Consider the following 18,177-nt stretch of genomic DNA (forward strand, 5'->3'; position numbering starts at 1 on the left):
TGCTAGGTGTGCCACGTGGACATGTTAGTTGGCTGAGAAACTGCACGGAATTCGGTACTAGAGATTATCCGATTCTTACTAAATTATATCATATTAATATTAGCTAATATATAAGTATAAAAATAAATAATTAGCATGTATTGGATCCTCGGTAACTTTTATTCTAGGTTCGCCACTGAACACATGATCTGTTCATTACTAATCATAGATTACATATTTCACTGGTTTTTAATCTCCCAGTAACTGACTTTGAAGCAATATAGTTTCTCTCCAAAGTAATGGAGATGCAGCCAGATTTTTTACCAATCTTTTATCGCCCGTATATCTCGAATTCCTAGCGTACTAACGAATCCCGTTTAATTAAGGACAGATCTAGTGTCTAAAGGTTAAGAGGTTGGTTACCTTCTTCTTTTTCTTTTTGCCTCCTCTCTTCTTCCCCTTCTCTCATCCCTATTTTCTAAGGAGGGTTCCGCGTATAGAGGGGCTGGAGCCCTCACGCCGCATCCACCCCTACGTTCAATAGATTAAATTGAAATATATGTAAAAAAAACTATTAAACAAACTTTTGTGACAAATTATGCTTCCACCTTGATTTTTCATAACTACCATCTCTGTCCTAAAATATCAGTATACATGGAGTCACCTGCGAGTATTAAGAAAATAAATAAAAATGATTAAAAATGCTATAATTACTTAAAAATTAAATAGAGAACACTTATTATTGGTTCATATGAGTCGGTAGTGGATGAATAGTTTTATTAAATAAGTTTATTTTGAGAAGCAGACGATACTACTTGACTGGATCAAAATCAAATCATCAAATGGTTAGGAGCTTAAAAGAAACATTTAATACGTTAGCATTACTTGTGAAAAAGATAATAATAAAACTTTTCTATCACCGGTCCATTATAATAGGAAAGGCAAGTCACTGCAACTGGTATAACATTAAACGACGAAACTGGTTTATCCCGTTCCACGCACGTAAAGCGCTGCGTCTGTGGAGTGCGCGGGGTCCCACTCGTCGGGGAGATTCGCTCGCCACCCGAAGAACAAAAAAACGCTCCACACGGGACGGGAGAGAGAGAAGACCCCGCCTCGCCTCTCTCTCTATCTCTCTTGACTCTCTCCTCGTCTTCCTCCTCGGCCTCCCGCTACCCCGCAGCAGCTGGGCGCGGCACGCCACGCGTCACCACCACTCGCCACCGGGGGAGGGAGCGCGAGGTCGCGGGCAGGCATGAAGGGCGGAGTCATCAGGGGAGGCGGCGGCGGAGGAGGTGGCGGGGGAGCCGGCGGCCCGGGGCTGATGCGCACGCGGCTGCGGCTCCCCGTGGTGCTCCTCTCCTGCTCACTATTCTTCCTCGCCGGCTTCTTCGGCTCCCTCCTCTTCACCCAGGTAGCGACGAGCGTAACGGCGTCGGCGACACCGCTTCGTTTTTTTTGAATTTTTTGGCGGATTCGCTGTGTCGGTTCTGATCTGGGTGGTTTTGGTTTTGGCGCGCGGTTGTGTCGTGTGCCCGAGGCAGGATCCGCAGGCGGAGGAGGAGCTGGAAGCGCCGATGAGGAGGGAGCGGCTGCTGGAGGCGGCGTGGCCGGGGATGGCGTATGGCGTGTCCGGCGAGCCGGAGCCGTCCTTGATCCCTTACCAGGTCATGCCTCGTTTGGATTCCAACCCGCTGCGATTTGCTGCATACTCTACTCGCATTTTTTGTTTTGTTTTCTGATTTGACTTGAGGTGACGAGCACGGGGGCCATGGTGTTCTTAGTGAATTTTACGTCACGAGAAGAACCCTTCATTCCATTTGGTTTGTTCTGATGGACGCGTGTGGAATAAGTAATCTGCTGGCGTAAAGTGGCGGCCGAATCCAAGCTTATTGTCGGTATAAAAGAGATTCCATGTGATACTCTGGGGGAATTCAGGTTGTTGTGAGCATGCAAATGTCGTGGGTTTGGATGTGATGGCATGATGGCATACATGGACACTCCGTGCTCGTGTGGAATATGTGACAGCCTCACTTATGGTAGCGTAATTACATAGGTGAACCTTTTTTATTTACTTTGAGAATGATGCGATGTGCACGTCCAGGATAAGTTTGTTTTGCTGGTAGTTGAGCTGATCCATTAGCTAATCGTATGGGAAATTAGCCCGTTTGAGGTTTCTAGTACATCATTGATATATCCCTATAAGAGATAATTATAAACAGTGCTACTAGACGATGTGGACATGCTGTTGCCTTTTTTAGGAAAGTTGTTACCAGTAATTGGTGGAACTACTAGATTTCATGCACTGTATAGCTGTATTCTGCATATTTATTACTCTAACTGACTGTTTAATTAATTAATAAACGTAAGTATCATGCTCTGATCCTTAATTGACTGTTTAATGTCCTAGCCCTGAAGAACAACCCACTAGTCATTTTTAGTAAGTATGCAATGAACTTCTTTTATGTATAAGCTTACTTTTGTTGAACCACAGTCTCAGTTGCATTAATCAATACTGCCTGTCACCCCTCTAATTTTCTACGGTTACCTGATTTATGGTACTTTAGTAATGTAAGGATGTTTTTGTTTTGCAGATTTTGAGCTGGCAACCTCGTGCATTATATTTCCCACAATTTGCAACATCGCGGCAGTGTGAAAATATTGTAAAAACTGCTAAACAAAGGCTTATGCCATCAACATTGGCTTTAAGAAAAGGAGAAACCGACGAGAGCACCAAAGGAATAAGGACAAGGTAAGTGCATAATTATAGTCAAACGGTGCTTGCTATAAATTAAAGTTAACATAATTGGATCCGCGATCATGCCAGATTTCTGATACTTCTCATGGTACAATGGAAGTTCTAAGCAATCAAAATTCGTTTTTTTTTCTTTTGTTTATGTGCTTCCTTTAGTGGGAACATGAATACACGATGCATAGGTACTCAAATGATAACCGTTTAAGAAATTTCTTTGGTTTCAAATGGGAATTAGCCATCTATTCTCTTGTATTTCCTATATAAAGATTTGGCATGTAAGAGTGCTTGGTTATATATTTCATTTTGACATGATTCTATAGTAATATATGCTTTTTGTAGTTGAGGTTTCAAATTATAGTTTGCCAGTTTGCCTTGATCCAACTGGAACCCTTTCACGACTATTCACTATGGTCTTATAATTTTGCTATGCACTAACGGTAAATTGCTATTGCCAAACAGCTCAGGCGCATTTCTAAGTTCTGATGAAGATCCAACTGGAACCCTTGCAGACATTGAAATGAAGATTGCAAAGGTCACCATGATCCCTAAAAGTCATGGGGAGGTACTCGTTTATAAATTTTGGGATTATCCACTAGATTATAGCATTCTTCTTTCCAATCAGAAGAACCAAAGAAATTATTATCTCTAGCGTTTCATCCACATTTTAGTCGATTCATCGTTTCTGCTATGTGCACTGACGCTGTCAGTGGCATTTTGTACCAAACAAGACCTTCGGAGCTTAAATTATTCTTCTTGACATGATATTTTCTATACAAAGAGTATGTATAAATGATGCAATTGTTAAGAAAGCAGAAAATGTTTCTTATTGGTCCTTGCAGCGCCATAATCTTTGCAGATTTTACTTGATTTTTTTTACCCTTTTGGGGATGCTGACACTGATATATGAATGTGAAACTTTTGGTATTCCTATGTGTGATTGTTAACGTTTCTATCTTCATCAAAGTATTAAACGGTTGTATTACTACCTATATGAAATATAGCTTTGTGATCATTCAGATTTATTTGGAATGTCCATTAAAAGGAGTTTTATTTTATCATATTCATTTGTTAGCTTGTTATGTTACAGCCCTTCAATATCCTCCGTTACGAGATTGGACAGAGGTATGCTTCACACTATGACGCATTTGATCCAGCTCAGTATGGGCCACAAAAAAGTCAAAGGGTATGCTCCTACATTTGCTTGCTTTGCTTTCTTGGTAATGTCGAGAAGATGGGCTCTTTTTGTTATTATTATGTAAACAGAGGTGGTAGGATTTTGAAAATGGCAGTTAATCATTTTACCATTAAACCATGTGATGGTCTGCTTAATAAACCACTGGACCAGAATAATTTTGGTTAAATGATTTTATATCAATATAGCTAAGGACAATTGAAATGCAACTTTTCAGGTTGCATCTTTTTTGCTTTATCTTACGGATGTTGAAGAAGGGGGAGAAACTATGTTCCCGTATGAGGTGAGCATTGAAGATTTTGCCTTGCATTCTGTCAACATATTCTAATATGTTCTTTATTGATTTACAGAATGGGGAAAACATGGATATAGGTTATGACTATGAAAAGTGCATCGGCTTAAAGGTTAAACCAAGGAAGGGTGATGGTCTCTTGTTTTACTCCCTTATGGTAAATGGCACCATTGATCCGGTATGTTCCTGCCACTCAGTTTGTTCGCAACTTCCCTTTTAACAAAAGCATTCTCAAAATCAAGAAGTCGTCTTTTATTTGTACTGGACGCTCATTTCTGTTCAAGACATATGTAGAGTTGCACTAGTTCAATTATAATATTGATTCTAGATGGATTGCAGCCAGGCATCGTTTGGGATTTTAACTTTGTTGTGGGGCTTTGCAGACATCTCTTCATGGTAGCTGCCCAGTTATCAAAGGAGAAAAATGGGTCGCTACAAAATGGATTAGAGATAAGAGTAAGGCAGTGTAAATGCGGTTAGTAGTCTCCACGTCCCATATAGATCATAGGCATATATACTAAAAATCTTTGTACACGTTTCTCTATGAACATTACATCTATTCAATTTTCATAAGCGTGAATGAACTAGTGAGAAAAGAAGTTGCTTCTATGTTGAGTCTTCTGGCAGAACTATTCACCTGTTTGGGGAAATTTTCGCAATAGAAGGAACGAAGGAACTTATGCAAGTTTTTACATTTATTCAATTTTCATAAGCGTCAATGAACTAGTGAGAAAAAAAGTTACTTCTATGTTTGAGTCTTCTGGCAGAACTATTCACCTGTTTGGGAAATTTTCGTAATAGAAGGAACGAAGGAACTTATGCAAGTTTTTACATTTATTCAATTTTCATAAGCGTGAATGAACTAGTGAGAAAAAAAGTTACTTCTCTGTTGAGTCTCCTGGCAGAACTATTCACTTGGTCTGGAAGTTAGGGGAATTTTCACAATAGAAGGAAAGAATAACTTTTGCAAGTTTTTAGAGTTGTTGGCCTAAACTTTTTTCTACTTACTAGCTAAATGACAGCGCGTTGCAATAGGATATTGAAAAACAAATTTAAGTTAAAAAATCATTCATCTTAAAAACAAAAACAAAAATATCATACTTAGAAAATTGAATTGATTTATAAAGATACGCAGTACAAGAAGCAAATATAGTATTCACTTATGTTACGATGATACGATAGCTTACTACAAATATTATTATGGGCCATGGCTCGTTTTCTTACATTTGGGCATTCCATATCATGGATGGCCCATTTAAGTCCCAATTGTATATCTTATGACCTACTTACGGCCAATTAGAGTCGCCGGCTTATTGACGGCTCGATTATGTATCGACTGATCAGTTTTGGCTATACGTCGTACAGATAATTTTAAACGAGCCCATCCAAGCACTTCGAACTTCATTATAAAATCCTAGATAAGCTTAATAAGGCTCATGCAGTCACAAGTAATGTTGCATTTTAAACATTGTTAACACCCTTACAGAAATAATTATGTGCATCATTCATCAAACGCAAACCATCGGAGTGAATTACAGTTTACAAATACACGGCTACAAGCTCTTCCACGATCGTCCACACATTCAACTGAAAAGTAGTAACTCAGTCGTGGATCATGTTGCTAGTATTAAGAGCAGTAGCATTTTACCAGGTGCAAAAGATTATTGCGGTCGTGCTCTGCTATTCTCTGCAGCTCTCACTTGAAGGAAGTACGGATGTGCCTACAAGTATCCATGCGTCCAGCATTAGTTTGGCAAGTCCAAGAGTAATCGGTGATAATTTATTTCTCCAAAACTGGAAGATATATGTGAAGTTGAAAATTTGTTCATTGCATATAAAAGCCAATGTGGTAGAGAATTGAAGGGTTCTATCTATGCCAAATGCATCACTCCCCAAATTATATTGGGTTGAAGTGTACCAAAATGCATAGCTTGCCAACTATTTTTTCTGGTTAACATACCAGTGCAGGAGCAAGCAGTGAAAGAGAATACGCATAAAATTGAAGTTGTGATGGGCAGACGAAAGAACAAACATTACAGCATCATTGATGTAATTCTTATGGCTAAAATGGAGAATTTATACTAAAGAACTCAGTAAGAAACAAACAATCTCAGTGTCAGTGAACAGTCAAAACTGTTACATCAGGATATATCCGGTCAAACATAGTTATTATCTTCTTTGTGTAACAAAAATTATCTATAGTTGTTTTGACTTACCATAGCTTCACGTGCAGTGAGCCTATCTTGGTGATCATAGCGTAGAAGTTTATCAAGAAAATCTACAGCCTACAATATATGTGAAAGCCTGTTGTTAAGCAAAGAAAGCTTACGGTTGATTTGGAAACAGTAAAAGTCACTAACAAACCTCAGGAGATACTAGATGTTGGTTGTCCGCGTTAATGAATTTTGACCATGGTTTTCTACTATGCCTGCACATGTATACACGCAAGTATTATAATATGAATCTTCAGTGAAAATGGATTCAAATTCAACATCTCAGAGCATGGCAATTTACCTCCCCACAAGAGCTTCAAGCTGAGGATCAAGCTCAATATGGTACTTGTTCAAGTAAGAATTCAGTGCTTCTGTTCCAAGTACCTGAGAATAATGGAGAAAATAAAGGAATTAGATGCCATGCCACAGCCCACAGAGTCAATAACATGTCACCAATATGTTTTATTCCAATTCCAAAATAAACATTTACATAAACAAATAAAACAGAGCAATAACAAAACGTACATGCACTAATGTTCATTAATATAAGAGTACAGTATGCCATCAGCATTAGTGTGATATCAATTAATATAATGTTGGATAAACACTTAGCTATGGGCTGAAGACAAGCGAGTCAACACACTGGAGGCATCATTGGATGCTCAAAACATCTTAGATGCCAAAAAACCATCCTAGTAAGAGCTCAAGAGCAATAGATGAAGTCTTCAAAAATCACTAAGTTTCAAATAAACATCATTTATTTTGAAGAAACCACTGCTTATATATCAAAGTAACAGAAGAGTACTAAGCTAAAAGGAGCAGAAACAGCATAACACTTAACCAACCAGCTCAAACCACAAGTCGGTTAATCACATTTACCAGGCATAACAAACCATTTTTTCCCACGAGACATGTGAGAGCCCAGAATCAAACTGTGACCTACCTTTGCAATCTTCACAAGCTGATCATGGTTATCATGACCATAGAAGAATGGCTCCTTGCGGAATATCTGCAATAGCATACAAGTAACTGAGTTCAGACATCAACTTATTATCAATATCATAGTACATTATATATCCAGACATTGACCTAGAAAGATGATATATCTTTTACAGCTGTACATACCATCCCAGCAAACATGCAACCAAGGCTCCACATGTCCAAAGAATAATCATAATCTTGCAAATCAACAAGAAGCTCAGGCCCCTTGAAATACCTAAACAAAATTAGAGAACATATGCTTAACTCAGGTACCGAGGGAGAATGGACATGGAGCATGTGAGGTTGACACATTAGCAAGCAATAATTGCATGATGTACTCCCGCGATATAATGCTAAATAGTAAAGGGATAGTGATGGTATGAATGGTATCTGTTTTATTGCCTTTCTTCATAAGTACACTTAGTTGTTTCAAGCTCAACAACTTCATTGCTTAACTTTAATGTTTCAAAAAGGCCACTATGCAGTTCAGACTTCAAGCAGTAACCATGTAATTTCTCAGTTCATGTGTTACTTCTAGAGCCAAGTTACAAAACAAAATGCAAAACAGAGATTATAAAGGTGCTATTCAATTCAATAACGAAGCAAGAAAAATAATTTCCAAACAAGAGATTTGTTTGTAACTACACCAACCTTGAAGCAACACGAACATTATATTCCTTCCCTGGATGGTAGAACTCAGCCAGGCCCCAATCTATCAATCGAAGTTTTCGGAGCTCATGATCTATCATAACATTGTGGGGCTTGACATCTCGATGCATAATGCCTTGTGAATGGCAGTAGTCTAATGCCTGGGACCATAAACAAAAGGATAATGTTGCAAAGAAAATCAACTAGATTCATTAAACAAACTTAAAAACCACAGGATTAAGCGCAAATGATGCTTCTGTTCTTGTCTTAGAACATCGATACTACAAAGAACTGTCTACTAACAATTTATCACCATGGATAGGAAGAATTCAAATATATACAACATAGCACATATATTATGAAGCCTATAGATGGCCGAATTCTCAACACCAACATTGTTCTGAATTTATTAGAACTTCATAAAATGGTGATTTTCTTCAAAATCCCAGGTCATAAAGAATTAAAGCTTTTATGCAATTTAAGAATTATAACTGCAAGTTACTACTATAACTAAAACTCAAAAGAGAAGTTGATTCATAAACTGCTTGAAATTGTGCAAATGCCATAGGACTAGTTTTAAGGCATGTGAAAATGAAATATTAGAGTTCATATATGAAAAAAATAAAGATTTGTCGCAACTTGCAAGTACTGATAATGATGATATTTATCTAGGATATATTACAGTGTGTTTAGTTGGATCCTAACAAAATAGAAAAATAATTGCAAAACAATTTCTATAGGAAAATACAGCATTTTACAGATACAGAGAAAAGGGTGTTTTACTGAATATAGATTAAAATAAATAGGAATGACAATGAAAGACTCAATAAAGACCTTGAGTAGCTCATATATGTAGTAGCGGATATCATAATCTGTCAAAGTGGGGTACAACACTTTGAAGTCTGTATTGTTGACATATTCAAAAATCAAGCTTGGCGTCTTAGAATGTTGATCTCTGACAATATCAAGCAGCTTCACAATATTTGGACCTCCGCAAAGATTCTGAAGTATTTTGATCTCCCTTTTGATCTGTTCAAACATATAAAAGGTAGGCTAAGAGCTTCAACACTCATAGTTTCATGTTTCCTTCAAAGTGTGAATCATGACATGATGACATCTTCAAAACTAGATAAATAGGTAATACTTAGAAAGAGCATCCACAATGCAATTGGACTGATCTAAGCTAGAAAATACATCCAGATTTTTGTCGATGCAGAGCTAGCAGGAAAATATTCTGTCCATAGTGAAGCTCTAAACAGGGAAATTTTAGACGCGGCATGTCAAGCATCCAATATTCTTTTTCAAACATGGCATATATGCTTACATAATGGCAGGACACAAATCCTGAGCTGACAAAAGAGATGCTCAGTGGCTCAAATAGATAAAACACAAAGCTAAGCTCGTTGTGGGTACTGAGGAAGAATGTGGCACTCTACTGCTCTGGCGATGCATCTGATTCTAGGTTTTCTAGGTTTCAGTCTTTCAAGTATTGCATAATTAGTTCTAATCCAATTATATGATGAAAAAGAGAAGTATGTCGGTATGGAATAGATGAAATGTGTTTTATGCAGATCACTAACTGGAAACTTTAGTTTTTCTACAAACGAAAATGTGGTTCCCACTATATAGGAAAGGGTCTCTAATTCACATGAAACCAGTAGAAGACATCTAAAAAAATGCTCAAGGAAAAAGTTAAAAAATAACTGCAAATGAGATCAATCAAATACCTTCTTTTTCTTAACAGGCTTGAGTATCTTAATGATGCATTTCTCATTATTGTTAACATTGATGCCTTCAAAGACTTCACTATATTTACCTCTTCCAACTTTCCTGACAACTTCATAGTCATCCTGCTCACTGTTAAAGATGAATATCAAAATAGTTGGTAAGGTATTGTACAGGTCATAGCATACTGCCAGGTACCACACCTTGAGGTAAAATGAATTAAATTGGCCAGAAGATGGATATAGATGGTAATGCTTAGTGTTGGTGTGTAACTGAACAGATGATGGTTGAAAACATCAAACAAGAGCTCATTTCTTCTCAAGTATCTAACATCATCAGGTCTTAAAAAACACCACTGCTTTCTATATAGTTTCTCATAAAGTTCAATCAGACAAAAGGGCACCAATCAATGAGCTGTACATCTCTTCTTTTTTATCACAATACAACTTATTTAACTATTCGCCACAGATAAGGAATACATCTACAGGAAACACAAATCGTAACAGAGCCAAATTGAGCTCTTAAGCCTTAACCCAGGCAAGAAAAGCGGTGCACTTTATGGAGTATCAAAATTAAACGAGCACACTCTGACCAAGGCTCAATCAACTGTCAACTAGTTTCTAGGTAGGATGACATGGAACGAGTATACTAGGACTAGGACCATAGCTTCTATAGGGAAAAAAAGGTGGATTGGTAAGAGCAGTGTTATGTGTATTGAGTTGTTTGGCACCAATTGCCATCATGTAGGTGGGAAAAAAAGGTAGGATGACATGGAACGAGTATACTCAGCATGTTGCCATCATATAGGTGGGAACAAAACTATATTTGATTTCATTGGTTGCTTTCAGGTAGATATTCAAGGGTGGATAAAGGAAAACACGATGATACAATTGAGATAGCATAGAAGTACAGAACTTGATGAATGTTCAATGCTAGAAAAGACTAGGACAAAAGCACTATGCTACCAAGCTATGCTATACTTATCTGATGATGCAAAAGAAGCATCAGAACCCATCGCCAACTCAAAAAATACTTTGGTCCAATAGATAAACATAAGCATTCCTAATTTCGTAAGCCTTACTTAACTTGACATTTTATCCCCCAACGAATAGATAATAACCATAGCGTGCCATTCAGAATCAAACATTTGCTGTCAATTCAGAAAAATAAGTAAGATTGGTTCCAAACCTAAAATCATAATCATGCAAATTCATAGTAGTTTCTTCCGCCATTCAATTAAACATGTCCCCGATACAAGGCAGCCTTCAGTTTAAACCCATGTGAACCTGTGCATTTTAGATGACTCAATAAAGCCCATCCTAATAAAAACAGGCTCAAGCAATACAATCTAACCTTCAAGCCACAATAAATTTCCAAGGCCCCTAAACAAAACCAAAAATCCATGGGCATAAGCGTCCAAGCAAACCCTCCCATAACCCAACAGTCCCACCTAATCCAACAAGCAAACCCACCACATACAGAGGCGTACCGACTACGGATCGCAGGCATAAGCTCGAGAATGCAAGCTACGGCCGCCCGATCACGAGCTCAGGACAAGGCGCGTGACGTGACGTCAGCGGATGCTCCTTACCCCCATTGAACGGTGAGCGCCTCGTAGTCCCAGTACTCCTTGGGGCGCAGCACGTTGACGTCGGCGTAGACCCTCGCCTTCGACATGGCGACCCTGGATCCCGCGGCGACCGGGGCGCGCGGCCGGGGCAGCAGGGCGAGGAAGGAGGACGCGAGGGCGGCTACGAGAACGGCTGCAGCTGCTGCGGCGGGCACGGCGACGCTGGGTAGGGGCGGCCGAATCCTTGGGGGCGCATCGGTCATGCGGCCATCGCCGGCGGCGAGGTCGGGCTAGGGTTTCGGGAGGTGGGGGAGGGGGAGGGGCAGGGGTGTGGGCGAATCTTGCGGGGCTTGTTTGATTTCGCGTGGAGATAGAGGCGGCGTGGGGACGGCGACTCTGGAATCTGCTGGCTTTTGGTCACTGACAGGTGGATTGCTCCCTTGCGTGGGCCCGAACGCCCAGCGAAGACGCCTTCCAGTTGATTACGCCTTCTGGGTTGGGAAGCTCCGTTCGCGCATGCGTGTTCCGATTTGTGACATGTCTTTCGATTTTTTCACCGATGCCTACTTATACATCAACTTTATTGACCTTCTTAGAAGGAAATAAAAAGCTAATACTACAAATAGCCTGTATTTGAAGTTTGGTCATAATGGTAAACTTTTTCTTGTTTACAGTTGAAAAGGTAACGAGCAAGTTTAAGGTCTACTTTGGGAGCTTAAATTCTTGAAAAATAACTTGCGAGAATATATGGAAGTTGTGGTTTTTCATCTTATTACTAAGTTTATTTTCTATATTTTATAGCCACCTAGTCTTGAATTATAGAGTGAGCGTCTAAGATATCTAAGGGTGCATTCGAGAGAATGATATAGGGCAAGAAAGTCCCACATTTCCTATAAAAATGTTTTTTAAACTACTAAATGATGTATTTTTTAAAAAAGTTAGAAAATTTGATTCAGGAAATCATGGTAATATATTTTTCAAGTTCATGATAATTAATAATCAATTAACATGTGCTAACGACTCATCTCTTTTTACATATCTCCTCCTTGTTAATTTCTTCTATCTCAAGCTCACGACAACAACCACAGAGCTCCTCTGACAAAACCTAAAGCCGATATTCTTGTAGCAAGATAGTTTTTATTGTTATTTTCATGAGATTTTTAGATTGTCTGGATTACCTGATTCCATAATAGTCATATCTAAAGGTATAAAAGACTAAATTAAAAACTAAAAGTTAAAAATTGTTTTCAATATTTTTCTACAACACAGCGTCCATCTGTTTAAAAAGTGTGCCGTTATAATTCATAATCAATACTCTGTCTGAAAAGAACAGGGCCCGGGAGCTAGCCATAAAAACTTCATATGAAATGCTGCTACTACATTCTCATTTCTCCTTCTCTTTTGGAAAGTAGATGCTTCCTCTTCGTTCTCCTCGGCTACAAGTTAACTTATTTTTCTAGACTTGATTTCCATCACCAAGTTGGAAGCAAAAGCAAAAAACACATGGTACAACGGCTCGACGACGACAAGCCAGCAGCAGGCTGGCTTACGCCGCCCGGCCATGAGACAAGTCTATGCATGCACCGATTGCTTCTCCTTCGTCTCGTCTCATGCCATCCGGAGGCTGAGCCAGTGGAACAGCAGCGGCGGTGTTGGCTGCTGCACGCCGCCGTCGTCGACTTGCACTACGTCGAACGCCGCCGCCGGCCTCCGCTTGTGGCGGTACGGCGGCGAGGACGCGTCCGCGGTCGCGCCGCCGTGCGTCTGCCACTCCCGGACGCCAGTGACGAGCACGTCGGACTCCGTCGACGACGACGAGAAGCTCTGCCCCGGGGAGTGCTCGTTGCCGCTGTACCTCTTCTTGGCGGTGGCGCTGCCCACGGCGAGCGTGAGCTCCAGCTCCGCCGCCGCCTCGTCGTCGTCGTCGTCGGTCTCCTCCGCGTCCTCCTCGGGGCTCTGGGCGTACTCGACCGTCGGCAGGACCACGTCGAGGCTCAGCGCTGCGCGCGCCGCCGCTGCCGCGTGGTGGACGGCGCCGTCGCCGCGAGCGGCCGCGCCGTAGCATTGCTGGTAGGAGCGCATGGCGTCCAGCGCGGCCCTGCTGTACTCGGCGAACCCGTTTGGGGAGGTTGACAGTTTGCTTTGGCTCCTGAGCTCCCTCTTCAGGTCTCTCATCAGAAGTTTCTGAATTCTGTACAGACGATGGAGCTCATGAACCTGCAAATTCAAAACCAAGAAACTTAGTAAATACATTGTTCATTGTTTCTTAAGATGATCAGATTCAAACTTTGGAAAGATCGAAGCTTTTTGATATATCACCTGCTGTCTGAAAGTCTCTTCATGCTTCAGCATGGCCATCTTTAGGGTGTCTTTGTCGTAGTGCTGGAAGACTTGTTCCATCGGCATTCTGAAAGAAGATGTGTTTCTTACTCTGTTTTTTCACTGGACGTCTGGACCTGCATGAAGTAGCTGATGAGCCTTTTCTCTAAGTTTCCTAATTGTAATATATAAATAAAAATAAGAACTGAACTGAATCTTTGGTACAATGCAACTTCAGGGAAAGGAGTATTGGGAGAAGAAAAGAATCGAAGAATGTAATACTAGTGGTACATTTGGTTGAATAAAAAGAAATGGAAGTGAATAGCAACAGTTCGGCTAGAATCTGTGTTGGTTCTCTTAAGAAAAGAAAGGAAGAAGAATAACTGTATCACGGAAATAAGTTAAGTTCAGAGCATGCTCGCATATCATGTAGGGAAAGACTGAAAAAAGACCAACATCATAGCAAACTCCACTGCAAAGCTCAAGAATGATTGAAAAGAGTATTGAAAATTGATGAGCAAATAAGATGAAGGAATGAGCGCCCATTTCTCACCTATAAATGCTCTATCAGTTTATGTCAGAGAAGTGACTCCAAAACTGTTTCCTACTGAGCTCTAACTACTTCTTGGTTCTCTCCTCTCGCTCTCAGTTTCTGATCATTGTATGCTTCCAAAGGCCACAGGCTTTCCCTTTTATACACACACCAACAGACCATCGCCTTCCTAGTTCATACCTCCATCCCTATCTCTGAAAAAGGTTTAAGGAGACAAGACATGAATGATGTAAGATTCCTTTCACAGTTGTATTTTAATTAGTCCCCTTGTAGGCATGCCAAACAATGGAGTACTGTGCAATGTTCTTGCAGCTGAGCAGCAGGTGGGAAAGAAAGGAAGCAAAGGGACATGACATGGATTAAGAAACTAACCACCCGTATTACATGTGTCACTTGTATAATCATGTAGTAACTGTAATACTGTAAGCATGGTCAGTAAAAGATTAGTCATAGATGAAGAAGAGTGTGTGTGATGAATCCAAGCTTTTGGAGCCAAATGGACAGTAACATTGCTTTTAGATGACAACCATACTTCATTGAACTTCTTTTGAAATGTACGTACTATACAGACACATATACAAGCCGGCAACACAGCCTTTAAATCATTTTCTACCGGACAGTCCTTTTCCACCATTTACACCCTGTTTTAATTTCAAAGTAATAAGCTTTGTAGGTACAGCAGGGAGAGCTCTGTAGCTCTGTTATACACACGGTTATAAAGTCATGCATATTAGTGGCCATGTTCTTGCAGGTAGTACTTGCCACAGGAGAAATATCAGTACTGATTAGTAGGTATATTTCATTTTTAAAGGAATACTAATCAGACATGCATTGGCACTTGGCAGAATGAACAACTTTTCTCCAATGCATGCCACTACTACTGGATTCTGATTGCTCTGTTAGGTCTTAATGGACCTGCATTTGACTGCTTTAAAGTTGATCAAGAATTGCTCATGATGGTGAAAGAAACACTTCTGTAACAAGTGTGGCTCCATGACTAGTAAGTGGGTGTACAATTTTTCCATGGACCATTCAGTGGTCATTATCATGCACAAGTGCTTCATGGGGGCCAAGGAAGTGGTCCAGCAGCTAGCCATTCTGCCATTGCTCCACAGTCCTCACACCTGAGGTACATTCCTAATCTTAAGCCAATTGGAAGAGCTAGTGACATTAGCACAAAGCAAAGTTGTTTTGAGCCAGACAAATTGTGTGTTACCAGACTAACAAAAAGTGCCTTTTCAGCTTCAACCATCATGTCACTCCACAGGCCATGTAGGGCAAGTTTAGCTACCACTAACCCCTACAAGTGCGCTTACAAGAAAAGAAGAGCTGAAACCTGAAATGCTGTCATGCATGGCCATGTAAGATTCAGTGAAGCAACTAAACAAATCCCTGGTGAATACGGTGGTGAATACATCATCAATTTGGCTAGCTCAAATTGACACTGAGATGATGATCAAGCTCCAGAAACCACACAGCATTTCTTCCCCCACGACCTGCAAAGAACACCTTGGCCCTAGATGAAACTGAGTTGTTTGCAGATGGATCCCTTGTTTATGTCGGTAGATTTCTGGTAGAGCTGGAGGCAGTTGAAAGTTGAATCGCAGCCGGCGTCGGCGTCGGCGTCGGCGTCGCCTTTCCAACGGCGCTGAGGCGCGTGTGAATTGTGATGGAGCCGAGGGTTTAGAGGCGGCCGACAACGGCGCACGCGCTGCCGCAAGCGAGAGGTGCACTCGGGTCAGGGTGGCGGGACCCGCAGCCTCAATGGGCCTAGTGTAACATCACCAGCCCATGGGCCCGGTTTACTGGGCCAGCCAGCACGGATCCACAGCGCCGCCTCACTCTAGGACATTTTGTGTGGCTTCCAAAGTTCCCAATGCCTCAGCCAAATGGCCATGATTTGAGGAGTTCGAGACCAGCTATGAGACAAATGTACTCAAGGGGACTCACCAATGGCTCGACGGATAATATCTCAAGGTCGGTAAAAAAAACCAGCAATTAATATTTGTAAGTAACACTAGTATTTTTACAAGTTAGATGCATCCATCGTGTTTAAAATTCTTGCGTGATTAAATACCATAGAATTCAAAGAAGTTAGATAAAGGATTAAACATGCTGTGGCCTGTGGGATGGATCTGTGCTCAAAACGCATGATTCATGTGAGGGCAAGAACATTCTCCATTATCACAGCCATAGAGGATCCATGGCTTCAAGTACGCAGACACAGCTTTGACTGAAACATTTCGTCGGAATACATCCTGTCTTTGAACCTTTGTAGCCCTATGCATAGTCAGTACTATAGCCTCACTAGTCCTCGTCGAGGAATCTCCTTGCCGCCCTAGAAGTTTGAGATCGTGCCCGAAACACTATTGAAAGAAAAAAATGGAAGGTTGACAAGCTTAAAGAAGGAATCAAAAGGAGCAAAACAGCAGAAAGTTTGTGGAAAGGGGAGAAAGCCTCTGTCCCTCTTGTCCTCCTATCCCTACAAGCACCCTCTCTGTTAAAACAAGTAACCACTTTGGCAAGTAAACAGCCAGCACCAATGCTAAGGCCACGTTCGGTAGTATGCTGTGCGACGCGGATAACGTACTAACATGATTAATTAATTATTAATTATTAAAAAATATGAAATAGATTAATATGGTTTTATACAACAACTTTTCTATAGAAAATTTTTTCAAAAAATACACCGTTTAATAGTTTGAAAAACATGCGCGTGAAAAAGAGAGAGGGCTTAGTTATCTTACGGCAGCGCCGAACGCGGCCTAACTCTGCTGAGCTCGGTGTGCATCATGGCCACCGGGCAAAGATGCACTGAACAACTCAGTAGAACTACTATTACAACTATACTTCATTCGGGTCAGCCTCCATGCAGTGTATCCAGCCAGTTCATCAGCTGGGAACAGTTTAATCACATTCAGAGTAGATTAGGATTGGTTTGGAGCTTTGGATAAAATTCTGACAGTAGTTTCCGTTTGATACGGCGGTGAAATGGGAGGAATGATGAGAGGCGATGCATGCTTGGCAGCAATCCACAAGCTAAACCTATAGCTACTTAAATTCAGTGCTGAACTTTCCAACAAAAGCACATTGAATCCAGTGACCTAATTCCTTGGTTGTACTAAACAATCACCAGGCCTGCCTTCCATGAGCTCCACTCTACCTGCAGCTCACTGGCCTCATCATGCCATGAAAAACCCTAACATTCCACTTGTGCCTTGTGCCGAGGCTATCATGCTCATGCCGTTAGGGATCATCATGGAGATGGCCAGGCGCCAGGATAAGAATAATAAGTAATAACTTAATTACTGACAGATTATTCTTCTTGAGTGATAAGCCTGATGGCATGATGTTACACTGACAGAGTTCTTGGTGTTCTATTATATATCCCCTCCACGAGTCAGTGCAATGAAATGGTCACTTGTTAGCTTGTTATTCTCCTATCCCTTTTTCCCAATCCACAATTCTGTTGTTCCTTGTCTTTCCAGTAAAGCACAGCAAGAACCCCTTTCTTGACCTCAGAATGTTCCTTAAAGCAACCACATTCATAGGAGAGGGAAAGAGAAAAATTAGTGATGTTATTTTTCTTCTGCATATGTTCCAGTTTAATTTCAATAATCAATCTTGAATAAAGGAGAATCTAATATCACCACTCCAACCTCACCATCATTTATCAAACTTGCTCTTATGATAAATTAAAACCAGTATTAGTCAAACCGAAAACACATTTTGGATTAGTGAGGAGGCCTACATGATCTATATCCATGTCAAAGAAAAAAAAAGAACCAAAGAAAGTGATCCATATGTACAGTGACACAGTAAATATGCAGTGTTCAAAAGGGAATATACTGCAACCTTAAAGCTATCCAAGCCAGCAAAAGCACCACGAAACATGCGTCTTGTAGCCCTCGCAAAGCACAGCACCGGTTGCAGCGGATGACTCGTTGTCG

At 40.7% G+C, this 18,177-nt stretch overlaps 3 protein-coding genes across 3 annotated transcripts; 1 reads left to right on the plus strand and 2 right to left on the minus strand.

The window, feature by feature from the left end:
* Positions 1-1,127: 1,127 nt before the first annotated feature.
* LOC102708137 (probable prolyl 4-hydroxylase 9) lies at positions 1,128-5,028 on the plus strand. Its single transcript, XM_006650570.3, has 8 exons — positions 1,128-1,393; positions 1,524-1,646; positions 2,574-2,731; positions 3,194-3,296; positions 3,822-3,917; positions 4,144-4,209; positions 4,277-4,396; positions 4,602-5,028. The coding sequence occupies exons 1-8, from the start codon at positions 1,235-1,237 to the stop codon at positions 4,686-4,688; spliced, it is 912 nt and encodes a 303-aa protein (XP_006650633.1). The 5' UTR covers positions 1,128-1,234; the 3' UTR covers positions 4,689-5,028.
* A 624-nt stretch (positions 5,029-5,652) lies between these two features.
* On the minus strand, positions 5,653-11,741 carry CKA2 (casein kinase II subunit alpha-2). Its single transcript, XM_006650571.3, has 10 exons — positions 11,377-11,741; positions 9,788-9,917; positions 8,895-9,089; positions 8,064-8,221; positions 7,557-7,647; positions 7,375-7,440; positions 6,733-6,815; positions 6,583-6,646; positions 6,435-6,503; positions 5,653-5,939 (listed from the first exon to the last, which is right to left on the minus strand). Exons 1-10 carry the CDS (start codon positions 11,616-11,618, stop codon positions 5,880-5,882), a joined length of 1,158 nt encoding a protein of 385 aa, XP_006650634.2. The 5' UTR covers positions 11,619-11,741; the 3' UTR covers positions 5,653-5,879.
* Positions 11,742-12,649: 908 nt separating this feature from the next.
* LOC102722847 lies at positions 12,650-14,404 on the minus strand. The gene is made up of 3 exons (XM_040522498.1): positions 14,228-14,404; positions 13,675-13,811; positions 12,650-13,572 (listed from the first exon to the last, which is right to left on the minus strand). The coding sequence occupies exons 2-3, from the start codon at positions 13,759-13,761 to the stop codon at positions 12,964-12,966; spliced, it is 696 nt and encodes a 231-aa protein (XP_040378432.1). The 5' UTR covers positions 13,762-13,811; positions 14,228-14,404; the 3' UTR covers positions 12,650-12,963.
* Positions 14,405-18,177: the final 3,773 nt, after the last annotated feature.

The sequence above is a fragment of the Oryza brachyantha genome, chromosome 3 (assembly GCF_000231095.2).
Source record: "Oryza brachyantha chromosome 3, ObraRS2, whole genome shotgun sequence".
In the NCBI taxonomy this organism is placed as follows: Eukaryota; Viridiplantae; Streptophyta; class Magnoliopsida; order Poales; family Poaceae; genus Oryza; species Oryza brachyantha.

What these genes read in the sequence shown, in the direction of transcription:
- CKA2 (XM_006650571.3), bottom strand. Translation starts at nt 11,618, where the DNA reads ATGACCGATGCGCCCCCAAGGATTCGGCCGCCCCTACCCAGCGTCGCC. An exon ending in GTTGCATGTTTGCTGGGATG is followed by an intron (nt 7,441 to 7,556) that starts GTATGTACAGCT and finishes ATGCTATTGCAG; the next exon opens with ATATTCCGCAAGGAGCCATT. An exon ending in CTTGAAGCTCTTGTGGGGAG is followed by an intron (nt 6,647 to 6,732) that starts GTAAATTGCCAT and finishes ATACATGTGCAG; the next exon opens with GCATAGTAGAAAACCATGGT.
- LOC102722847 (XM_040522498.1), bottom strand. Translation starts at nt 13,761, where the DNA reads ATGCCGATGGAACAAGTCTTCCAGCACTACGACAAAGACACCCTAAAG. An exon ending in AAGAGACTTTCAGACAGCAG is followed by an intron (nt 13,573 to 13,674) that starts GTGATATATCAA and finishes TTGAATTTGCAG; the next exon opens with GTTCATGAGCTCCATCGTCT.
- LOC102708137 (XM_006650570.3), top strand. Translation starts at nt 1,235, where the DNA reads ATGAAGGGCGGAGTCATCAGGGGAGGCGGCGGCGGAGGAGGTGGCGGG. An exon ending in ACCAAAGGAATAAGGACAAG is followed by an intron (nt 2,732 to 3,193) that starts GTAAGTGCATAA and finishes ATTGCCAAACAG; the next exon opens with CTCAGGCGCATTTCTAAGTT. An exon ending in TAAATGGCACCATTGATCCG is followed by an intron (nt 4,397 to 4,601) that starts GTATGTTCCTGC and finishes GGGGCTTTGCAG; the next exon opens with ACATCTCTTCATGGTAGCTG.